This window comes from Aulonocara stuartgranti (assembly GCF_965226115.1).
Source record: "Aulonocara stuartgranti genome assembly, chromosome: 18".
Lineage (NCBI taxonomy): Eukaryota > Metazoa > Chordata > Actinopteri > Cichliformes > Cichlidae > Aulonocara > Aulonocara stuartgranti.
Genome location: NC_138954.1, coordinates 23,483,469 through 23,502,527, shown reverse-complemented (window position 1 = coordinate 23,502,527; position 19,059 = coordinate 23,483,469). Strand labels below are relative to the sequence as shown.

The window sequence follows — 19,059 nt, the reverse complement described above, 5'->3', positions numbered from 1 at the left end:
TGTGTGCACAGCAAACCATGATTGTGTGGTCAGCCGAAGAACAGACGTTGTTTCACCTTTTTGTTTTCTTTTTTTCACGGTAATCGCTCGGTAGTGACTGTATCTAATGAGCCGACCTATGAGAAGTCACCGTTGGGTTGTTTGTAAATTATTGTTGGAGGAAGAAACAACGCGATTGCCGGGTATTAAAAAGAGATTTGTTGGTGCGCCGTCTTCACATCACCCTGTTTGCTTTCTCATCACTCCGGCTCGGGCCCCTGTTGCTCTGTGATCGTCATTTTGCTCCACCTGAGATCATTACTCCCATTCCTGCAGTGACACACCGGAGAGCGATGAAGCCAGCAGCACTTCAGGCTCATGGCAGTTTTTGTAAGATTGCACAAAGTGACCAGAAATGGATATGAACTTAAGTCTGCATTGTCCTGCACATGTGAGCCCTCTTCCTTCAGAGGCTTCCTCCATAAACATGTGAACTGATCTGTTTGCCAGTTAGAGTATATTTAACTTAATAGATGCTATGTTGCATAAACTACATATGCAGCTAATTTCTTTGCAACCTTAAAGGACTCTCCTTCTTCTCCTTGGTTCTTTTTCTTCCGCTCATAGTTTTCTCTTGTCCTGTGTCTATAATTGTGCCAATTAGTGGCACTTTGATTAGCTAAAATGGGACCTTTAGCCCTGATATGTGCCATTTTCTCTCCTGTCTTTGTACTCCAGTGCATATTATGCAGAATGCCGCTGCAAAATCTGGCAGTTTAACAGCTAATTTACAAACCACCCAGAGTATAATTCCTTTTTTTCTCTGAATAATTAAATGCAGTTTCTGGGCACATATTGCTGTTATCAGCTTATAAATGCAATTTCAGGGGATGGTTTTCACTACAGTTACTTGTCCAGAATTTCTTTCCTGCCGGTGAAGCCAATGTCTGCGTGGTTTTCTCACGTGGCTGAATAGTTCCCCCGTCCAACAGCTGTCATATGATTTATCCATACAGACAATTAAGCCGACCAGTCATTGTTGCATCATGGGCTGGGAGGGAAGCAAAGGGGAAAACAGTTGAAAAGGTTGGGGGGGAAAAAGCAGATAAGGTGGGAGAGAGAGTGACGGAATGGAAGAAAACCCAAGAGAGACGGTTACAGCTGAGAGAATTGGTAAAAGCAGGATAACATCTGCAAGTCGCAGCGAGCATACTGAAGTTTTATCAGGAGAAGGGTGGAAGCAGAGCACAAAGGCAGCGAGAGAGAAGGGTTTGCACAGTAAGGGATGTGTGACAGGCGCACAGCTGATCAGCTCTCTGAGCTGAAAAAGCTGGTGTTGTTGGTATTGCAATACAAACCACAAAAGGCCACAAAAAACACATTAAAAATGATGAAAAATGAATCTTAAAATATTTAAATGCTGAATTTTTCTTTTTGCAGCACTTCACAGACACAGGCACTACCACAGGGTTTTCTCTGCCATTAATTTGTACTTCACAGTCAAAATCACAACTGCCGGCTTATTCAGGATTATTCACATTCCAGCAGATCTGTCGACGTGAAGTGACCCGGTTTCTTTTTCCTGTAAGCCAGCTGAGAGCTGACACCCTGACCTCCCTCCCTCTCTCCTACTGTTTAGTCTGCATCACATGAGCTTACACACTCCAGGTCAGACCTAAACCAGCTGCAGCCACCTACTCACTAGAACTTCACACAGCGGTCTTAGTTGTGTCTGGGTTGTTTACATGAAGATCATGGCACCCTAAGATCCCCAGAAAGCGCACTGTCTGTCAGTAGGAATGCTTTAAATGATGTCTGGTTTTTTCAGGTTCATAAATGATCAGGAATTCACTCTTTAGTAGAAAGTATTTAACCTTTCCAGAGCTTTTATAGTAATGATTGCAGTTTTTGTTCAAGTGCTGGTTTATCAGATCAAAACAAAGTCGGCACAAACTCCGTTGCCCTCCTTTGTGATATTAAGCCATGCACATTTGGATTTCTTAGATCTGCTGCGGTTTTGAGGCGTTCTCGTCTCAGATTTCTGCAGGCGCTAAAATACGGTGAGGGTTTTTTAAAATTGTGTGTTGGTAAAAGGACAGAAATGTTTATTTTTGAAAACAGAAAAGCAACTCGTCCTCAAGGAAGTGACTACTTTCTATTGAAGTAGTTTTAAAGATCACTGTGAATTCAAGCATTGTGGCATGTGGGAAATTTAAAGGTGGGTGTCATAAAACCACACCATATAAAATTAAACCCAGCATTTTTAATTTGGGTACTTTAGCGCTCGTTAATTTCCTTATTATTTAGTTTTTGCATGTCAATTTCACTCCAGGATGGATGAACGGGATGCCAGTATCTGAACCATTAGCTTTCATGTTAGGAGCAGTGACTCAGCTTCCTGAGCTAGTGCGTGGAGTTTCGCACCAACTGCTGGCTGTGATATGTGGGTCACTGGGTTGGTGATTTAGCTTAACTTGGCTGCCAGCCTTAGGCTTGCATCCTGCTCTTTATGGTTCCCTGATATGTCTCCCTGTGCTTTTTACTGTCACATTTGCATGCATCACTGGTTTGTTTTTCTCTGTCTTGTTCGTTCGTTTCCCCCGAAGTGTTTGCTCCTTTGCACATTTAGCTATAAGCAGCTTCTTTGAAGCCCACACAAAGTGGGGAGGGGGGGGGAAAGAAGAAAAGTTATACTTTGTGCTTTTCTTTAAACAACCCGACACTGATTTTGAATTTCTTCCAAATATTTTGATCATCCATAATTGAGAGAGCACTTTGTTTTTGCACCTGCTCTGCCAAATGTGCAATTTTTTTTCGTGGCTAATTTGTAGTGCCTACGCAGTAGCTTAATAGCTTGTGCAAATTGTCTCAGAAGAAGCTACGTCAACAACTGTTCTGCCTAAATTAAATGTCCTCGGTGGCCGAATGCCTCTGATATGTTCTGGGACTCTGCCTTTCTTGATATATAATATTAAGAACACCTCTGATTGGTCGCTCTGACACTGCAAAACAAGATTAAATGACACAGAAAAAGCTCAAATGGAGGTTTGAAAGTGCCTCATGTTTCTTTTTCCATCCTCTGCTTTGAGATCTAAACACCCTCGGCTGCAGCGGGGAACGGTGGTGTCATCTCAGTGTGCTCACAATCAAATATTTAACAGCAGAGATGAGCAGTGAAGAAGAGAAGAAAGAGGCATAGAAAACATAAAAAAATAAAACAGAGATAGACAAAGTAAAGAATTGGAGAGGAGCGGAGGGGAAACCAGCGACATGCGAGAGATAAAAGGCAAACAGAGAACATGAACTAAACAGAGCCTAAAAAGTGAGGATGGTGATTTTATTATGCTCTCTAGTGTCAAAGCTTTAAGAAAAAAGAGGAACTAAAAAGCAACAATAGTGAGGAAGGAGAAAAAGAGAACAGAATAGAGAGAACTGAACAGATAAATATAGCTAAAAACAAGTGCATGGAAAGTGCGATGGAGGCAGCTCTGAAATGTGGGAATAATCACAGATTGGCAGCTAGAATGAGGACTGACAGAGACAGGCTGATAAAAGGCAAAGAAGGGAAGGAGCGCTATTAGAGATGAAGAAGACGGGAGGTGTGCAGAGCGAACGAGGGCCAAATTGAAAGTCATGTCGAGCCACTGGTGTCGGTTCTGGTCACATAAACTGATAGATGATGTGGGAATCATGGAGCAGCGCTGAAACCGGGTGCTAATGAAGAGCTCCAGGGCAAACGTCGGTCTGATTAGTAAAAGGACAAGTGCTGGAATATGAATCAGTGTTTTCGACATACTCAAACACAATCTAATGCATATAACGAGATTTTAGATTTTTAATCTTAATCAGTGTGAATATTTAAAATATTTAGTTAAAATAATCAGTGTACAGCTGTTTATCAGTGTACTTAGCTTATCTCAAGAGCTGTTCCTGGGCCTAAAAATGCAATAATCTATGATCTCACAGCAATAATCACTGGCTGGCTTTTATGCAGCTTCATTCAAAGAGCTTTAGAGAGAAACTGGGGTAACCTTTTCCAGGCTTAAGCTTGTCGACTTAAAATAGCTAATGACCTTACCGTGGCTAACAGCTCAACTGCTGTCGAGTGGTGCCTTTGCCCGAGTCGATTATACAACTTTAATTGAGAATCCCAAGTCCAGCATCAGTGTTTCAGTTACAGCGATGACCTGGTTCAGCTTCTAAACTTCTCAAAATAAGTGGACTATTTAAGCAGATCAGCTGCACTGCAAATTAATTGCCTACTTGTAAAACCAGATTAACTCGAGTTGTTTTTTTTTAGATGGTTTCAGACTCGTATGACTGCGTGTCTGCTGAACTGTGCTGCGTGTCTGCAGCAAGTATGTGTCTCCTGACTGTTTTCTGTTCCCACTTTCTTTCTTCGGCTGCTTTTTTTCCTCCTTTCTGTTTATTTCTTTTCTCTTTCATTGATTCCATCACATTAATGGGCTCATATCGATCTACACCCCCAAGACCAGAGCCGTGCACACCTGCTCTTACTAATGTAAGAGCTGCTTGACATTAATTTTGTGTAACTTAGTGCCGGAGAAAAAGGTCAATAACGGGCAAAGAGGTATTTTAAATTCAACACAGGATGAAGTGTTACATGTGTACTTTTCACCTTGTCCACAACATTGGTGGCATTTTGCAACTTTAAAAGCACAATTATAGCTTTCCTATAGCTAACTAATGGCAAACACAGTCTGAAGTAGTCTACAGCGAGGAGAAAAAAAGTCTCAAATGCTGAATGCTTCCCTGTGAATCTGTGAATAGTGACATAGCCAAGGGAGCCGGCGCATTAACATTTCCCCACTGTACCACCAGTATGCGTGTTAAAAGTTCTGCTATCAGTTGTGTTGGTTTTTGTGTAAAACAGAAATGGCCCTCATGCTGAGAGAAGATGAGAGACAGACTGAATTACTGCAGAAAGAAATCACTGTGATTTCACACCTGATTATCTCCCCATTTATCCTGCCTCTCTGTCAGGACTGATCCATTTCCCCGTCTGTCCCGTGCTGAGCTTTTGTGTGTGTTTCGTAAGGCTTTTTTTCCCCGGCATGGGATACAGAACGCTGCAGGCTTCATTAAGTGATGGCATTTTGTCATTCACACAGGGGGTCACTTTTAACTTAACGGTTCTTACATCTTCATCCAGACATACCCGAAACAATGATGGAGAGAGCCACGGTGTGCATGGTCACTAAAAGCAGGTGTGCACGGCCCACACGAACAACCCCAGAGAGACAGCTTTGTTATTTTGTACATGTTCAGACTTGGTGAAGCTACATGACGGCCTTTCGAGTTCTTATAAGAAGGCGACCCGGGCGCTCATTCGGACATGGAGCCAACATACAGTAAGATGCCATCCTTTAATGGAAAGGGGATAGAACTGTAGAAAGACACAAGTCCTCGTCAATTAACTTTTAAAAGTCTTTTAAGCCAGGGAAAGGGCTTTAGGTGAATCAGTTTTGCTTTGCAGCCTCTTATGCAGCGCAGCACCAGCCACCAGACAAATTTATGCAAGCATGAGAAGCTTAGAAGCCAAAATTAGTTTTGAAAGCTCAGCAGTTGCCTTTTACAAACCCATAAATCCCATGTTTAACGCTGCCACAGACAAAACTATGACTGTGAGCCACACTTTTCCCAGACACTGGAGCCTTGTTTGGGTGACATAGAAGAAGAATATTACCTTAGACTGTTGCCTTTACTTGTAGGTAAATGCACAAAACTATTTGGGTGCGTGTGTAATCTTTCCACTTTAATAGAAAATAAATAAATAAAATAAACCAGAGGAATGATTTTGATAGTGTTCAGGCTCTGATGACTCAGAACAGCATTGTTTTCATTTATTAAATCTGCCACCAACACACACAAACGCACACACAGTGAGGCCCACAGGTCCGATGTTATTAACAGGGCGATCCAATCACTCCCCGGCTTTGTAACGAAGGAGAGCAGTAATGAATGAGAGCAAGATAATCCTCCACAATCTTCGTCTCCTTCATTCTTTGTTCAGGAAGCTGTAGGCACAGCCGCTAATCAACACTTCAATTTGGCCTCCTGACATTACCAATTTACTGACAGGCTGGATTCCTTTTGTGCGCTCTCAGGGATTCAGTTCTATTTAAATGTCTCTCGGCCCTCTCTCGGTGTCTTTTCGGCATTTTCCTCCCCGATGAATGAAACTCCCTCAGCTTATTCAACTGTTTATCAGTTCATTTCCTCGACTTATTTTTTGCGGCACTGCAGAACAACTGCTGTTGCGCTCCAAGCTATTAGCCGAGTTAAAGGTACCTGAAGGCACTGATAGTCCGAACGCCGCCATCTCTCTTGTTGATCTGGATGTTTCTGCTCTGCGGTTTCCCTTGTGACATACGAAGAGGAGCTAAAGTCTGTCCATGGACTACGTCCACCTGTTCCTGTTAAAAGCAAGCTGCACTGTTTAGATGACAAAACTTCAGATGTGTCCTGTTTGCACATCTTGTCAGAGCGATGTCATGACTTTGGTCAAGGGGTTTGCATTAGTGTTCAGGAATCCTGGCCTTTAAAACAGCAGAGACGTGATGTAATGGATTAATTTTTATGCCCTTGGAATACCTCCTCTTAATGTTTCTAATCATGGAAAGTTGGCAGCTCTCACTTGGTCTTTAAGCAATTTCCTCATTCACACTCTTGCAGTTTGCCACGTTCACACATGTGCAATCCTCTTTTGTTTGCCACCTAGCAGCTTCACTGGAGCTGTTATGGGTGGAGTGCAGTCCTTAAAGTTGCCTCACTCTCATTTTTCTTTGACTAGCTTGTGACATTACTCATGTTTTCATAATTTCCCTGTCAGGGATTCAGCGTGCATCCACTTAAAAAGCCAGGTCACTCATGGAAACGTAAATAAGCACTTACAGAAAACAGATGTACCGTGGCAATCTGGTCTCCCTAACACTGTTTATAAAAACAGCAGGTCCATAATCAGATTTCCCTCCTGCCCACCACCTGATTCGGAAAGAATTACACACCTATTTTAACTGTTACATTAAATTGAGATACTCCCAGGTCGCATTGGAAGTTCGTTTTTCTCATGTACAAGCTCGTTAGGGAACAAGCTCATTAGAAACCTTGTTATGCCAGGGTTAAACGGCCACAAAACTGAGGCTGGGGAAATTAGTTTTCTCAATTCCTCTCCACGATTTCATAAAGCTAGTTTTGTGTATACAGGACACGTATGAAATCAAGTTACTGCAGAAAACTGACTGTAACATGAGGCCATATTACTGAACTCTAAACTGTTAATTTACCATTGTGATTCGATTTGTCGTTTTCAGAGGTGAATCATCTTATCTTATCTTGCATAAACTCATAAGCATCACAACTATCCTAGCTCTAGCTAGCCAATAGGCTGTCCTAACCTTTACTTTTCTACCAGTTATCATTAGCTGTTCGAGCCAAACAACGGCACTTTTATTGTATTTACTCAACCAACCAACCATAGTGTTTGCCTCTTAATTTAGAGACTTATGGGAGACCCTAAGTGTATGTTGCAGCTACACAAAATATTATGCTTATCAACTAAGACCTGCTTTAAAGAGGCCAACCATTTTTTTTTTTTTTTGCACCACTATAAAGTGCAGGTAGCCATTGCAGTATTCCCCTGAACAACATGTGTCACCACTCAGGCAACAGCGTGTAGTGTGACTGATCCATAACATGCTTACTTACATAGAGTACTCTAACAACTCTCATGCTGCTGTTTTGCTTTCATAAAGATGATAAAACATTAAAGCTCGTGCCAGGTTTTTATTTTCCACTCATTATGAGTTAATGTGTTAAATCACCAGCATCTCTTAGAGCAGCACTGATGTTGTAAGTCAAAAGAAACCCAGCTGCAATAATGCACTTCAGTACTTTTGCTTGCGTCAGTTAGGTGTATCAGCACACGTATTTAAAAGCATGTGTATGACTCAGTGCGCAGCTGGTCTGCATTCTTCATTTGTTTTGTGCTTTTTCTGAGCTCACTGAGCTTTCAAACATTGTACACACAAGACTACCATTTGCTAATGTCTACAATTAGTGTCGATTTCACAATGAAATCCAACAACTGTTGTGCTCGATGGTAACCTTGGAGACCAGCAGCGCATGCCTGTCGTGTATAAACTTCGCAGTGGCAGAAATGACTGTTCTCTTTCAAAATAAATACACAACAAAACAAATATACACAGTTGATACGAAGCATCGAGCAGCTCTCGACTAACGCAGGTCACCGGTTGATTAGATGCTTTCACACTCGTAAAATTTACATCATGTTTTCTTTAAGTTGTTTTTTTAAAGTTTTGTTCAGTTTTTTTAATAAAAGTTGAATGACTGTAATATAATGATGCACTTGCTCAGCTTGATTTCACTGTGCATTGAGTCAATACAAGGTAATTCTTTCAGAGTGTTTTTGCTGATGCCCTGTCTGCCCTCCATCCGAGCGCCACAGCGGATGTGTTCTTTCATTTCGTGGCATCAGAGATCTCGGGTGATAACATTTTTGCCTGCCCGCCCAAACATATTTTTTCTACTGTAACTCCAGCGAAACACCATAGAAAGTGCGGCATTTGTGGCCGTGTGACCTGTCGTGTTTTAAGTGCTTTGCTTGGGAACGCTGTTGAAATCTGCTGCCAAGCATGCAAAAATTGATGGACACAGAAAAACCTACGGAGTTGTTTTCCCACATGATTCAGACACAGAAAATGTTTCTTTTAAGTGAAGAGCCATATGGGAAAAGTGTATTTGAAACATGTTCATGCCGATATTTCACTGATGAATTGTACCATAGTCTCAAGTTTTTCTACCTGCATATATTACTTGTATGTTAAAATTGAATTACACCAGTTTATTCAGCTCTATCTCTGTTGCTGTTTTCTTTTCATGCGATTTAAAACATTTAAATCTTTATACTGGGACAACGTCTATATTTAATACCATAGATGCTCACCCCTCTGAAAAAAATAGCTGTGGAGCTTCAATTCACGTCTATTTCCCATCTTTTTTTTTTTTTCTTTCTGACAACCAGTAGATCTCTTGACACTCGCTGCTTTCACTCTTCACTCTCTACTCCTTCTCTTCCTCTGCTGCCCTCTATGTAACTCTCTCCTAATACAGCCCGTGTTTCATCTGTTACTCTTATTTCTTTAGTTATCCATCACTTCCTCTGTGTATCTAATTCACATTGCCCCGTGGTCCCCTCACCCTCAGCTGGGCTCTGTGCCCGGGCGGTTACTGTAGCTCTGCTGGCCGATCCTGCTGTGATCTGGTCCAAGCCCACACTGCTTGCCTGTCCTCCGTCATACGCTTTGACTGCAGAAGTTACATTTGAGGAACAAAATGTTCAGTTGAGGCTGTCAGAGATGTGTAATCCTACTTTAATTAGTGTTGTGTAGAAATAGTTACTTAGTATTTCAGATGCTTGACTAACAATATACCATCAGGAGCTGGTGTGTTAACCGAATGGTAACTTACTCGGTGTAAAACACAGTGTGATGTAATTCTCGGTTCTGTAAATTTATATTTTATGTTCAGTTTATGACTCAACTTCCAAGAAGAACAGATAGTGACAAAAGTTTGTCAGTGCACTCTAATCTTGTGAGTGGGTGTGTGATGGATGGATGTAATGGAGTAAAGATCCACAGCGGAGTGCATCAGAGCAAAAAAATAGCCGAAAAAGTCACCTTGCACTGAATCGTTTTAGAGCATGAAGCGGCACCGTGGGTCGTCTCAGCTCAGCGGTGTTAAGATGACTAGCGTATGACTTGTTTATGAGCCCGAAGCTAGGGGGAAGGTGAGTGAGTAAATGGAGACATGCCAGAAAAATCCTTGAACAGTGTGTGAGAGGCCTGTATGACCTCACATAAACTACAGTTATATGCAGCATTCACTTGGTACTCATCTCTTCCATTACGAGCTCATCTCTTTTATCTAGAAAACACAGCTAGTGTCTTTGTTTTGTTTGTCACGTCATGCACGGATACAAGGCTGCATAAGCACACAGCAGTGCCTCAGCAAAGAGAGGAAAGACAGAACCGCATTAATCAGATCAGTCGGACACTTTTGCATTTACGTGAGCATTTACGTAATTATGACTTATGTGCGTGTTGGTTAGTAACAATTTCTTTTTTGTAGTTGGCAGAGTATTATTTTCAGCTGGGGTCAAATAAGCTCACTGGTTTTGTCTGTCTGTCAGTCTCTTCTAGACTGAGCTAATCACATCTTGAAAGCACCTTTGTATCAGTGAGGAAACAAGAATGGACTTCAGCATCAAGGTCAACAAAAGCTGTGGCTTTTTTTGTAGATTTGCTGAGAAAGACAAAAAAGCTGCAACTTATGCACTTTGTAACATCAAGGTATAGTTTTTTGTTAAAGGGCCAAAGATGTGGTTTACTAGCGCCTCAAGCTTACTAGGTTTCTAGGCCAGGTTAACATGTAAAACTGTGTATCTCAACGACTGTGGTGAGTGCTTTGTGATAATGTTGAAGAAACAATAGAAAAAGAATACGAGAAAATTAGCAGCTTTGATTCAGTTCGCTTTTTTTGTTTGTTTCTTTGTTATCCTGGTGGCTGCAAAAGTTTTAGCAGTTCTGTGAAACTTTTAAGTGATGGTAGCGACTTCAAAGGACGACGAGTAGTATCAGAAACCTCTAGAAACCTCTTATGAGTCCATTTATCAACCAGACTGTGGGACGTGTGGAGACCGGGGGTGTCAAACTCACTTTTAGTTCATGTGTCACATACAGGCTGATTTTATCTCAAGCACACTGCAGCTTAAGGTCAGTTAAGAAAAAAAAAGTCTCAACAATTCGTCTGTTTCTCCACATTCAGTCGCTATAATCACAAAGAACTGATATTGGACGTCAAAGAAACACATTGACCTCACACCTCTGCTTAACTGTCTTACTTCGGTGGGGTATGGCCGGTCATGGGTAACGTCTAAAGATTTAGACCTCAAATTAACACTCTGACCCCTTCTTCATTATTAATGACTTGCAACACCATGCTTTTTGGTGCAAAGTACAGAGAAAGGAGAAAAAAATGATGCCCTGCTTTTCTCAGTTTTCACACTTTTCACCCACCTTTGCAAAGCTAAACGTCTCAAAAATATGGTTTTAGATAGGAACCAAAGGCAGGACACTGAGGCAAGAAATAACAAAAAAAACCCTTCTTAATTAAGCCAGCAAAAAAAGATAAACACTTAAAGCCTAAACAAGGAGCCTCAACATGATCCTAAACAAAGATCATGAAAATAACTAGAGGGGTATACTACAAAGGCGGCTCAATAAAGCCAGGCTTTCCTACTCCAGTCAGAGATAATGGGCATTACAACAGCAATTATCAGGTTTCTCTGTCAAGTCGGGCTTTCTGTTTCAGTCTCTCTGTCTGCTCGCATGAATGGGGGCGTTTCACACGTCATATGAGTCTTCTTTCACACAAAATGATCCTTATGAGTGCCGCCTACTTCAGTCACAGATGTTATCAGGTAATGATAATAAAATGGGGTTTAAAAAAAAAATCTATAAAAAACATAAAAAATAATATAGCAACACAGTTACAAGCAAGACAAAAGGTTAATGCTGCCAGAAATCACAGAGTGAGAAAATAAGCAATTGAGTTTGAGTTATTTTAATGCCGATTGGGCTCTCAGTGCTGCTGTTTGTTTCTAATGTGATGGCTGAACAGGTATTCATCGCGCGTGTGTGTTGTTTTTACATGACCAGCTCGCCTAGTCATGTAAAAAGATGGGCACTTTTGTCACACAGACAAGCTCAACATAGATTGCTAACCCATTAATCTTGCTTCACAGTAAACCCCTCTGAAGAGGACGATCTGACTACGGATACGCAGGGGATTAATTGGAGACTTTTAAAGGATTAGGCATATTTGAACAAAATCAAAGGTTCTGAAAAAGATCAAAAGAGATGTACGGGGAAAACCAGCAATCACAGCAAAACAGGAAAAACTCAAATGTGAGATAATTACCACAGAGACAAGACGACTAACATTAAACGTTAGTTAAGGGAGATGCTATGTTAGATGTTAAGGAAACACTGTCGTAGTCATGACCATGTCATTTGAGGTGAGCACTAGCATTTAAGTACACGCTGAGCCTGTCATTGACAGTGAGTCTGTGCAGATATACTAAAGCTGAGTTTGTGACCGGGCTACAGCTTTATCGGACGCCACTCATACCTCTTGCTGCTCGAGCGGAGCACATTCCAGCGCTAAAAGTCAAAGATATTTCAGCTTTTAGCTCACCAGTGCTGCACATTAAATGGGTTGTCAGTTGTTTCATAGCAACAGCAGTGGCCTAGACGAGTGCTCACCTCAAGCAGCTATTGGAGCCAGACAAATAAAAGGTGCAGAGGGTTATTTATAGCTCCACGTCATTCACTATATTACTATTAAAGGTGAACGCCTTTCCAATTCTTCTGTTTAATAATTTCACTTGTACTCTTTAACATTTCACAAGCACCTCTTATGTTGAAGTGTGGACTCCTGACCAATAGCGATCTGCTATTACATAACACTGATTGCAGATAAACCTTTCATTCACTAATTGGCAACTATTCCCAAAACACTTTGTTCCCAGCCACGGTTTGTCTTGATAAGGAATTTCACGGCATATTTAGAGCTGATAGTGCTCACCCAACCGTGTGTCAGACTTCATCTTGTGCAACGAAGTCCAATAAAAATCATAACAAGGTATCAAATTCCAGATGAGTTGCAATTTCGTCAGAGATGTCAACACAGAGACTTTGAAGGAGGAACTTTACTGTGTTATCAAATAGAAGATTACTGGCAGCAGTTACACGCTAACAATTTTGTCAGCTCTAAGAACACGGCTGCGGGGTCAGCTGAAAGCTTTTATTGTTGGACCGACTGATTAAAAAAGTCGTGATTTTTGGAAAAATAAAACTTTCCGGCGTTCGTTCGTTTTTTTGAACTTTAGCAAGTGAGTTTGTATGTTAGGGCCCACCATTCATCCTAAAATAACTGGTTTTAATGGGCCTCTGACATCAATGTTCAGAGGTAGCAAGGTGGGTTAGTTTTAAAGCAATCTCTATTAAAAGGAGTTTATGACATTTTGTATTTAAACTCATAAACTCGATCACTGATAGATCACACAGTCTGCCTGGGAAGAGGTGACTGCTGAAAGCATCTGGTGTAACGTTTGGTTCCAGTGAAGCTCTGTAAACACAAATCTCAGCAGCTCATGTCTGGAGACAGCAGACTTCTTGGACCAAATTAATATCACAGCAGCTTTCTGTATCTAATTAAAAGAAGCGGCAGGATGAAAACAAATGCAGCGTCTGAACGCTCACTAATTAATACAGTGTTGAAAATCTTTGCATTGCTTCAAAAATGGCAAAGAAATGAAAAACAAAAAACAAATTTTTATGAATAGTTGGGTTGGATTTATTTTTTCTTAACAATCTGAACAGTCTGGAGCTCTCCTAATGAAATATTTATCTGAATATGTGCATTTGAAATGGCCTTTTCTGGTCACGCCTGGTGTCTTGGGCAGACAGTGACCTCGCTGCTTACGGCACAAATGACCTCGCACGGCATCATGACTGCGAGCCAGAGATGAGAATTAACAGTCTGTCAGTCGAAGAGAGACGGCAATCCCCTGAAGCCAATTGACAGTTTGCTGAGATTTAATGAAATGGGTGGCACAGCACACGTCCCTCGGCTTAGGCTGAAAACCTCGAATGGAGTGACAGTGCCTCAATTTTATTTACAAATTGAAAATCTAAAAATATAAGAGGGGAAAATAATGAGAGCGGTGTTAAGAAAGCATCCTCCTTTATCAGAGTTCATCCGCTAACTTTTTCTCCAGATAGCAGAGTTTCTTTATTTGTGTCTGTTTATCCCAAGAAGGGAAATTGGATTTTAATTACTCGAGTGCAAGAGTGCTGCAAATATTTTTAAAATTAGGAACTGTTGCAACAGTTTGGAGATGTGCATAATTAGAAAAGTGAGGACTGAAATCACACAGTGTCTCACATTCCTGATGATTTTAGAAGCAGACTGGTATATGTGCAGTTATAACCAATGGAACCAATGACTGACACGCAATGCAAATGGAAAAAAAAACAGTATTTATTTAATGACTTGATACCATTTTAGTCCTTTAAATACACTCGGTGAGTAGTTTGACATTTTTTTTGGGACATACACTTCCTTCCCACTCTCATGTCTATACTAAATATAAATGTGAAGCCAGTTGGCTCAGCTTTGTGAAGGCAGTCTTTGTAAACGGCCTGTGGCTGCGTGTAGGTCTGTGAAGATCCGGATTTGTTCTCTTGTTTATTTTCTCATGGGTGATCACATGACAAGAGTTTTTGAGAGTAAATGACCAGATGTTGTTGTTGGAGTTGGTGGTTATTACTGCCTTAGGCCAGCCTCCTGATTGGCTTTAAAACTAACCTTGGACCCCCACTGGGCCAACATGAAGTCACTGTTCCAGTCTTTACCTCAGTGTTCTCCTCATCCAGCTGCCCCCTCATCTTTTCTCTCTCCTCCTCTTCTTCTCTCTCCCTCCCGCTCTCCGAGCTCGTATCCCACCTCTCCTCCTCACTGCTCAGTCTCATCAGCTCCACCTCGACTCCCTCTTCTCGCTCTTCCCCTGTGTTTATCTCCCTCTGCACACATCCCTCCTTGTTCTCTAGCTCTTTCTTTCGGCTTTGTTCCTGCTCTTCAGCCTCCAAACTCTGCTGTTGTTCTGGCTCCACTTCTGCCTTTGTCTCTGCCGTCTTTTGTTTTCTCCTCGCACTTCCCACTTCTGTCTGTGCCTCGAGCAAAGCTCTCAGCTGCTGCTCTCTGCGTTTCCATTCCTCCTCCAGCCTTTGGTACATGTGAAAGGAGAAGTGCCACCCCCCGTTCTCCTCCAGCATATCCTCCACTTTGCTCAGCAGCTCTCTCACTTGCTGCTGCTCTCCTTCTCGTCTCCTATCCAGCTCGCCTCCGGTGCTCACCCCTCGTGCTTCTTTGTCAGTTTTCTTCAGCCAAGTCCATTCCTGTCTCCTTCCACTTCTGTTCACCTCCTGCTTTAGTCCCCCCTGCGTGCAATTAACAGCTGCCTTGTTATCCAGCACATGGTATCGATAGTGACATTTCTCCATCAGCCACTTCAGAGCAGGGCCACCTGTTTGGATGTGCTCCTGTACGCTGCAGCCTTTTTCTTTTAGCAAGTCTCCAAAAGTGAACAACACCATTGTGTGTCTCCAGACAGCAGAGGTGAAGATTTCCATCCTTCTCTCTACTGCTTTCCTCTCAGACTCGGTAAAGTCCATAAGAGGAATCACTAACAGAACCACATGAGGCCCCTCAGTTCCACACAGCGATAATGCTCTCAGGAGTTCAATTTTCTCCTCTTTGGGAACAAAGTCCTCAGATGTTCCCCAGCCCTGTGCATCCACCACGGTCAAATGGCGTCCAGCAGTGACAGCACCAGCTGCTGCACTGGCCCCTCCTCCTCTCGTGTCAAAAACCCGCCCTCGACCCAACAGGGTGTTACCCGTGGAGCTCTTCCCTGTCCTCCTGGGACCAAGCAGCAAAGCTTTGAGTGCGCGTGATGCTGTTGGAAAGAAAAGGGCAAGAAAACTTTGAATCCAAAGGCCTGAGTTCAGTGTGCTTGTTATAGATTTGTCAATTGCTAAAGTCAAGAAAGGTAGAGTGCAGTGAGTGGCAGGAGTGACTCATACTCGCCCACTTGTAATCATATTTTACACCTCATATGAATCATATCCATTTCACTGTCTTGGAGAGATTTGAAACAACACTCAGGCTTTTCTGCATCTTTCTTCCCTTCAGTGTTTTGCACACTGGAGGTTTGTTACTAACAGATGCCTGCTGTTATCTTTAACAGCAAAACAATATCTGAAAAACTAAAGCCCGCTCAGTCAAAACGTCATGCACAAATTCTGGTCTTAGATTTGCCTGCAGAAATTTTTATTATTATTATTATTATTTAACTTTTGTGAAATCTCGTCACAAATACGCCTTCTAGGATTGCAATTACTTACTTGCATGCATAGGTGTGTTCCACCAGCTCTCCATTGCGGGTGATTTCCAGATGTAGCTAGTATAAGTTTCCTCCATAACAACTTTGGTACCACAGCGGGGATTCCTGAATCCAGCTTCCCAGGATAAACAGCCTGTAACATGAAGAGTGTTGAGCAGTGCAGTCTGGCAGAGCGGATACTCCATCCACTTATGAAGTTTGACAAATGCACCTCCCAGTTTTTATTGCTCTCTTGATATTCCTGAGAATGATTAAACCATCAAATCGTTTATGATTTCCGTCAGTTTGTTTTTAACAATTATTTTATTTTTTAACTTTTGAAATTTGTTTATTTCCTACACCAAGATTTAAATGTACAATAATGTACAAGCAGCGTTGTTGCATTACAGCATAATGGAGATGGTAAGCTTGCATCAATTAAATGTGAATGGCTTCCTGTATGTAGGGACACTGCAGTAGAAGCTGCAGCACAATAACAGCATGCGCAGATTTACTATAAGCGATCGAATGTAGGTTTACATGTTTTACTTGCATAACTTTCTAAAACGTTTTAATACTTAAGTCGATGCATTTTTACTCTAAAGGCCAAAATGAGTCCTTCGTATTACTGCTATTTTTGTTTTTGTCTTAGTAAATTATTAATATATGAAGTGGTAAACATCCTCATCACCTGAATTAAAAAAGTTCATTTCCTTGACAGATTGCTCATCGACTTACTCGCCCCGCTTTACTTCCGTTTTTTTGTTTTTTTTGTCTTACAGGTTTTATGATTTTACAGCTTGTTTTGATCATAAACCTCTCTGTCTCTGCTGCGTAATGTCCGGGCTCACGTGCCGTGCGTCACTAACCTTAATCTGAGCACGTGCACCTCACAGATAACGGTGTACTCGGACTGTGAACACATGCCTGCAATTTTGCGTCAGCCTGTGTTGTTTTTGTGCGTGAGCAGCAGCACTATTGATTGTTACAGTTTTCCATTATCTAAAGCTAAAGTCAGCACAGCTAAACTTAACATGATGTCAGAATGATCAGTAATAGTATATTATAAGGCTCTGAAACCTGAGATGTGCTGCATTTCTCCTTTAAAATTGTCTTGCTCACAGTTTAGGCCATTGTGCTGGATGAACATGAACATGGACTTGCTGCGTTTAGCAGCATTTTGTGTTCTAGGTGCAAATAGAGGCGCAACATTAAAGATAATCAAGTGAAGATATTTTAACTTTTCTTGTAAATTAGCTGATTTCTAAATTAGAACCACAGAGGTGGATTACAATCCCAGGTTAGATTCCACGGTTCAGTCTCCATCACTTCTGTCTCTCTTACCTCTCTGTTTTTGCACCTGATCCCCTTTTTTGTTTTGCACCTGATGCTTGTGTGTGTGTGTGTGTGCGTGCGTGCGCATGCTGGGGGAATCCATGCTCTGACCTGAGAGGTTAAGCCAGTGAAGGATCAGCTGGGTTTTTAGCTCAGTCTGTTTCTATTAGGTTGGTGGCAAAGGAGTGCCTGCTGAATGTGTGCATGTGTAAGAACTCATGTTTGTTTACAGGAAGTGTCAATGCCTGTGTTTGTGTGTGTGTGTGTGATGATCCTTGAGTTGCCTTGAGGCTACAGGAACAGCAGCCTTTTCCACACATATGCTGTCCCCAAACTTTCCTCGCTTCTTCTTCTTTTCTTTTTTTTAATTTGTTTTGAACTTTGATCTGCTTCTTCTTCTACTGCTTTGTTTTTCTCCCTCTGTCGTCCTTCTTTTCTTCTGGCACACACACAAACACACAGCGACCTTCCTAATTGTGTATATAATTAGGTTACTCTCTCTAATGAGGCTGCCCATCTTTGAAATTCTGAAATAGTGTTTACACAGCACATTACATCTGTTAATGTGCTAAAGCCAGGCACTCTCTGTCTAGGTTTGTTTAATTATTCAGTTGTTTTAAAAGCATTTATCCATAAGAAAGAGATTATGGACTCTCCTATAATCCATTGATTGGTTTGTGTTACAGGGAACGCCAGCTTTCTATTATCACAGCCACAGTGAGCAGTAGGAGGAATACACTGAAATAGCAGATGTTGGTGTCTGAACCATAGAAACATTCCCAGTAGCATCAGCCAATCATTTATACAGTTATTCAGTCTTTCTGTGAATTTGTTATTTTTGTTGCATCTTTGGTATTTTCTCATCTAAAAAGAGATTTTTTTATATCCACTTTTACATTAATAACCTTATTAATTAGTTAATAATATGCCACAGATACTCCTTGTCATCTGTTCTCTCTGGCTGTTCCTCTATCCATCTACTCTTTTAAGCTGGAGCCTATACAAGCTGTTATAGGACACCCTGTGCAGGTTACAACTGTAGCACACTCAGATTAGATATGTGTGCAAGTGATCCAGTGTCATCATGTTACTCAATAAGTTGTTGTGAACTGCACCATTTCACACCATTAACACATGTTTTTGGCCACTGGGCTATTGTAAGTACGACTTTAACGGCATTTTATGAAAACCATGGCTAATTAGCTAAATGCTAACGAGGTTAATGGGAACAGTAAGACTAAATTGAAGCAGTAAGAGTTAAATTCAAGCAAAAAAGTAGCTAAAAGATGCCAAAATGCTGTGTAGACTGGTTATTCTGGCTTGAAGTAATAATGTCCTTGACATATCTTACACAGGTTAAATGCACAGTTTGAAAAATCCCGAGTCTTCAGTCTCTTTACACACAAGGTCTGGGTCTCTTAATTTAAGATGTTCTTAGTAAATTATGCCAACGATTTCCTCTAAAATTGAGATTTGTATGACTAAAGCCGCCTTCCTGCAGTTCAAGGGGATCTGAGGGTCAGACAGGCCCACTGTGCTCTGTCTCTACCTATTTATCACTCTCACTCTGTCGAGTCCACCCTTCCCTCTTATCTCACGACCTCTTCACATCTTTCTCTGCTTCATCTACTTTGCTCTTTTTACCTCTTCTTCACCCCTTCCCTTGCTCCCTTTATTCCTGTCTACCGCTCTCTTAC

General features: G+C 41.5%; 2 protein-coding genes across 13 annotated transcripts in view; one reads left to right on the top strand and one right to left on the bottom strand.

The window, feature by feature from the left end:
• Positions 1-19,059, top strand: part of LOC309693308 (SPRY domain-containing SOCS box protein 4-like) — an 81,961-nt gene that overhangs the window by 45,777 nt on the left and 17,125 nt on the right. The gene's annotated exons all lie outside the window — the stretch shown is intronic.
• LOC309693307 (GTPase IMAP family member 6) overlaps positions 14,109-19,059 on the bottom strand; it is a 192,516-nt gene continuing 187,565 nt past the window's right edge. Inside the window, exons 1-3 of one of the 2 annotated variants that reach the window (XM_082512398.1) lie at positions 16,719-16,733; positions 16,050-16,181; positions 14,109-15,601 (exon numbers count right to left, since the gene is read on the bottom strand). In XM_082512398.1, coding sequence (XP_082368524.1) covers positions 14,418-15,601; positions 16,050-16,125 — 1,260 coding nt within the window. In that variant the 5' untranslated portion in view covers positions 16,126-16,181; positions 16,719-16,733 and the 3' untranslated portion in view covers positions 14,109-14,417. Of the gene's footprint in view, positions 15,602-16,049; positions 16,182-16,718; positions 16,734-19,059 lie in introns of those variants that run through there. The other variant, XM_082512397.1, reaches the window with a different exon arrangement.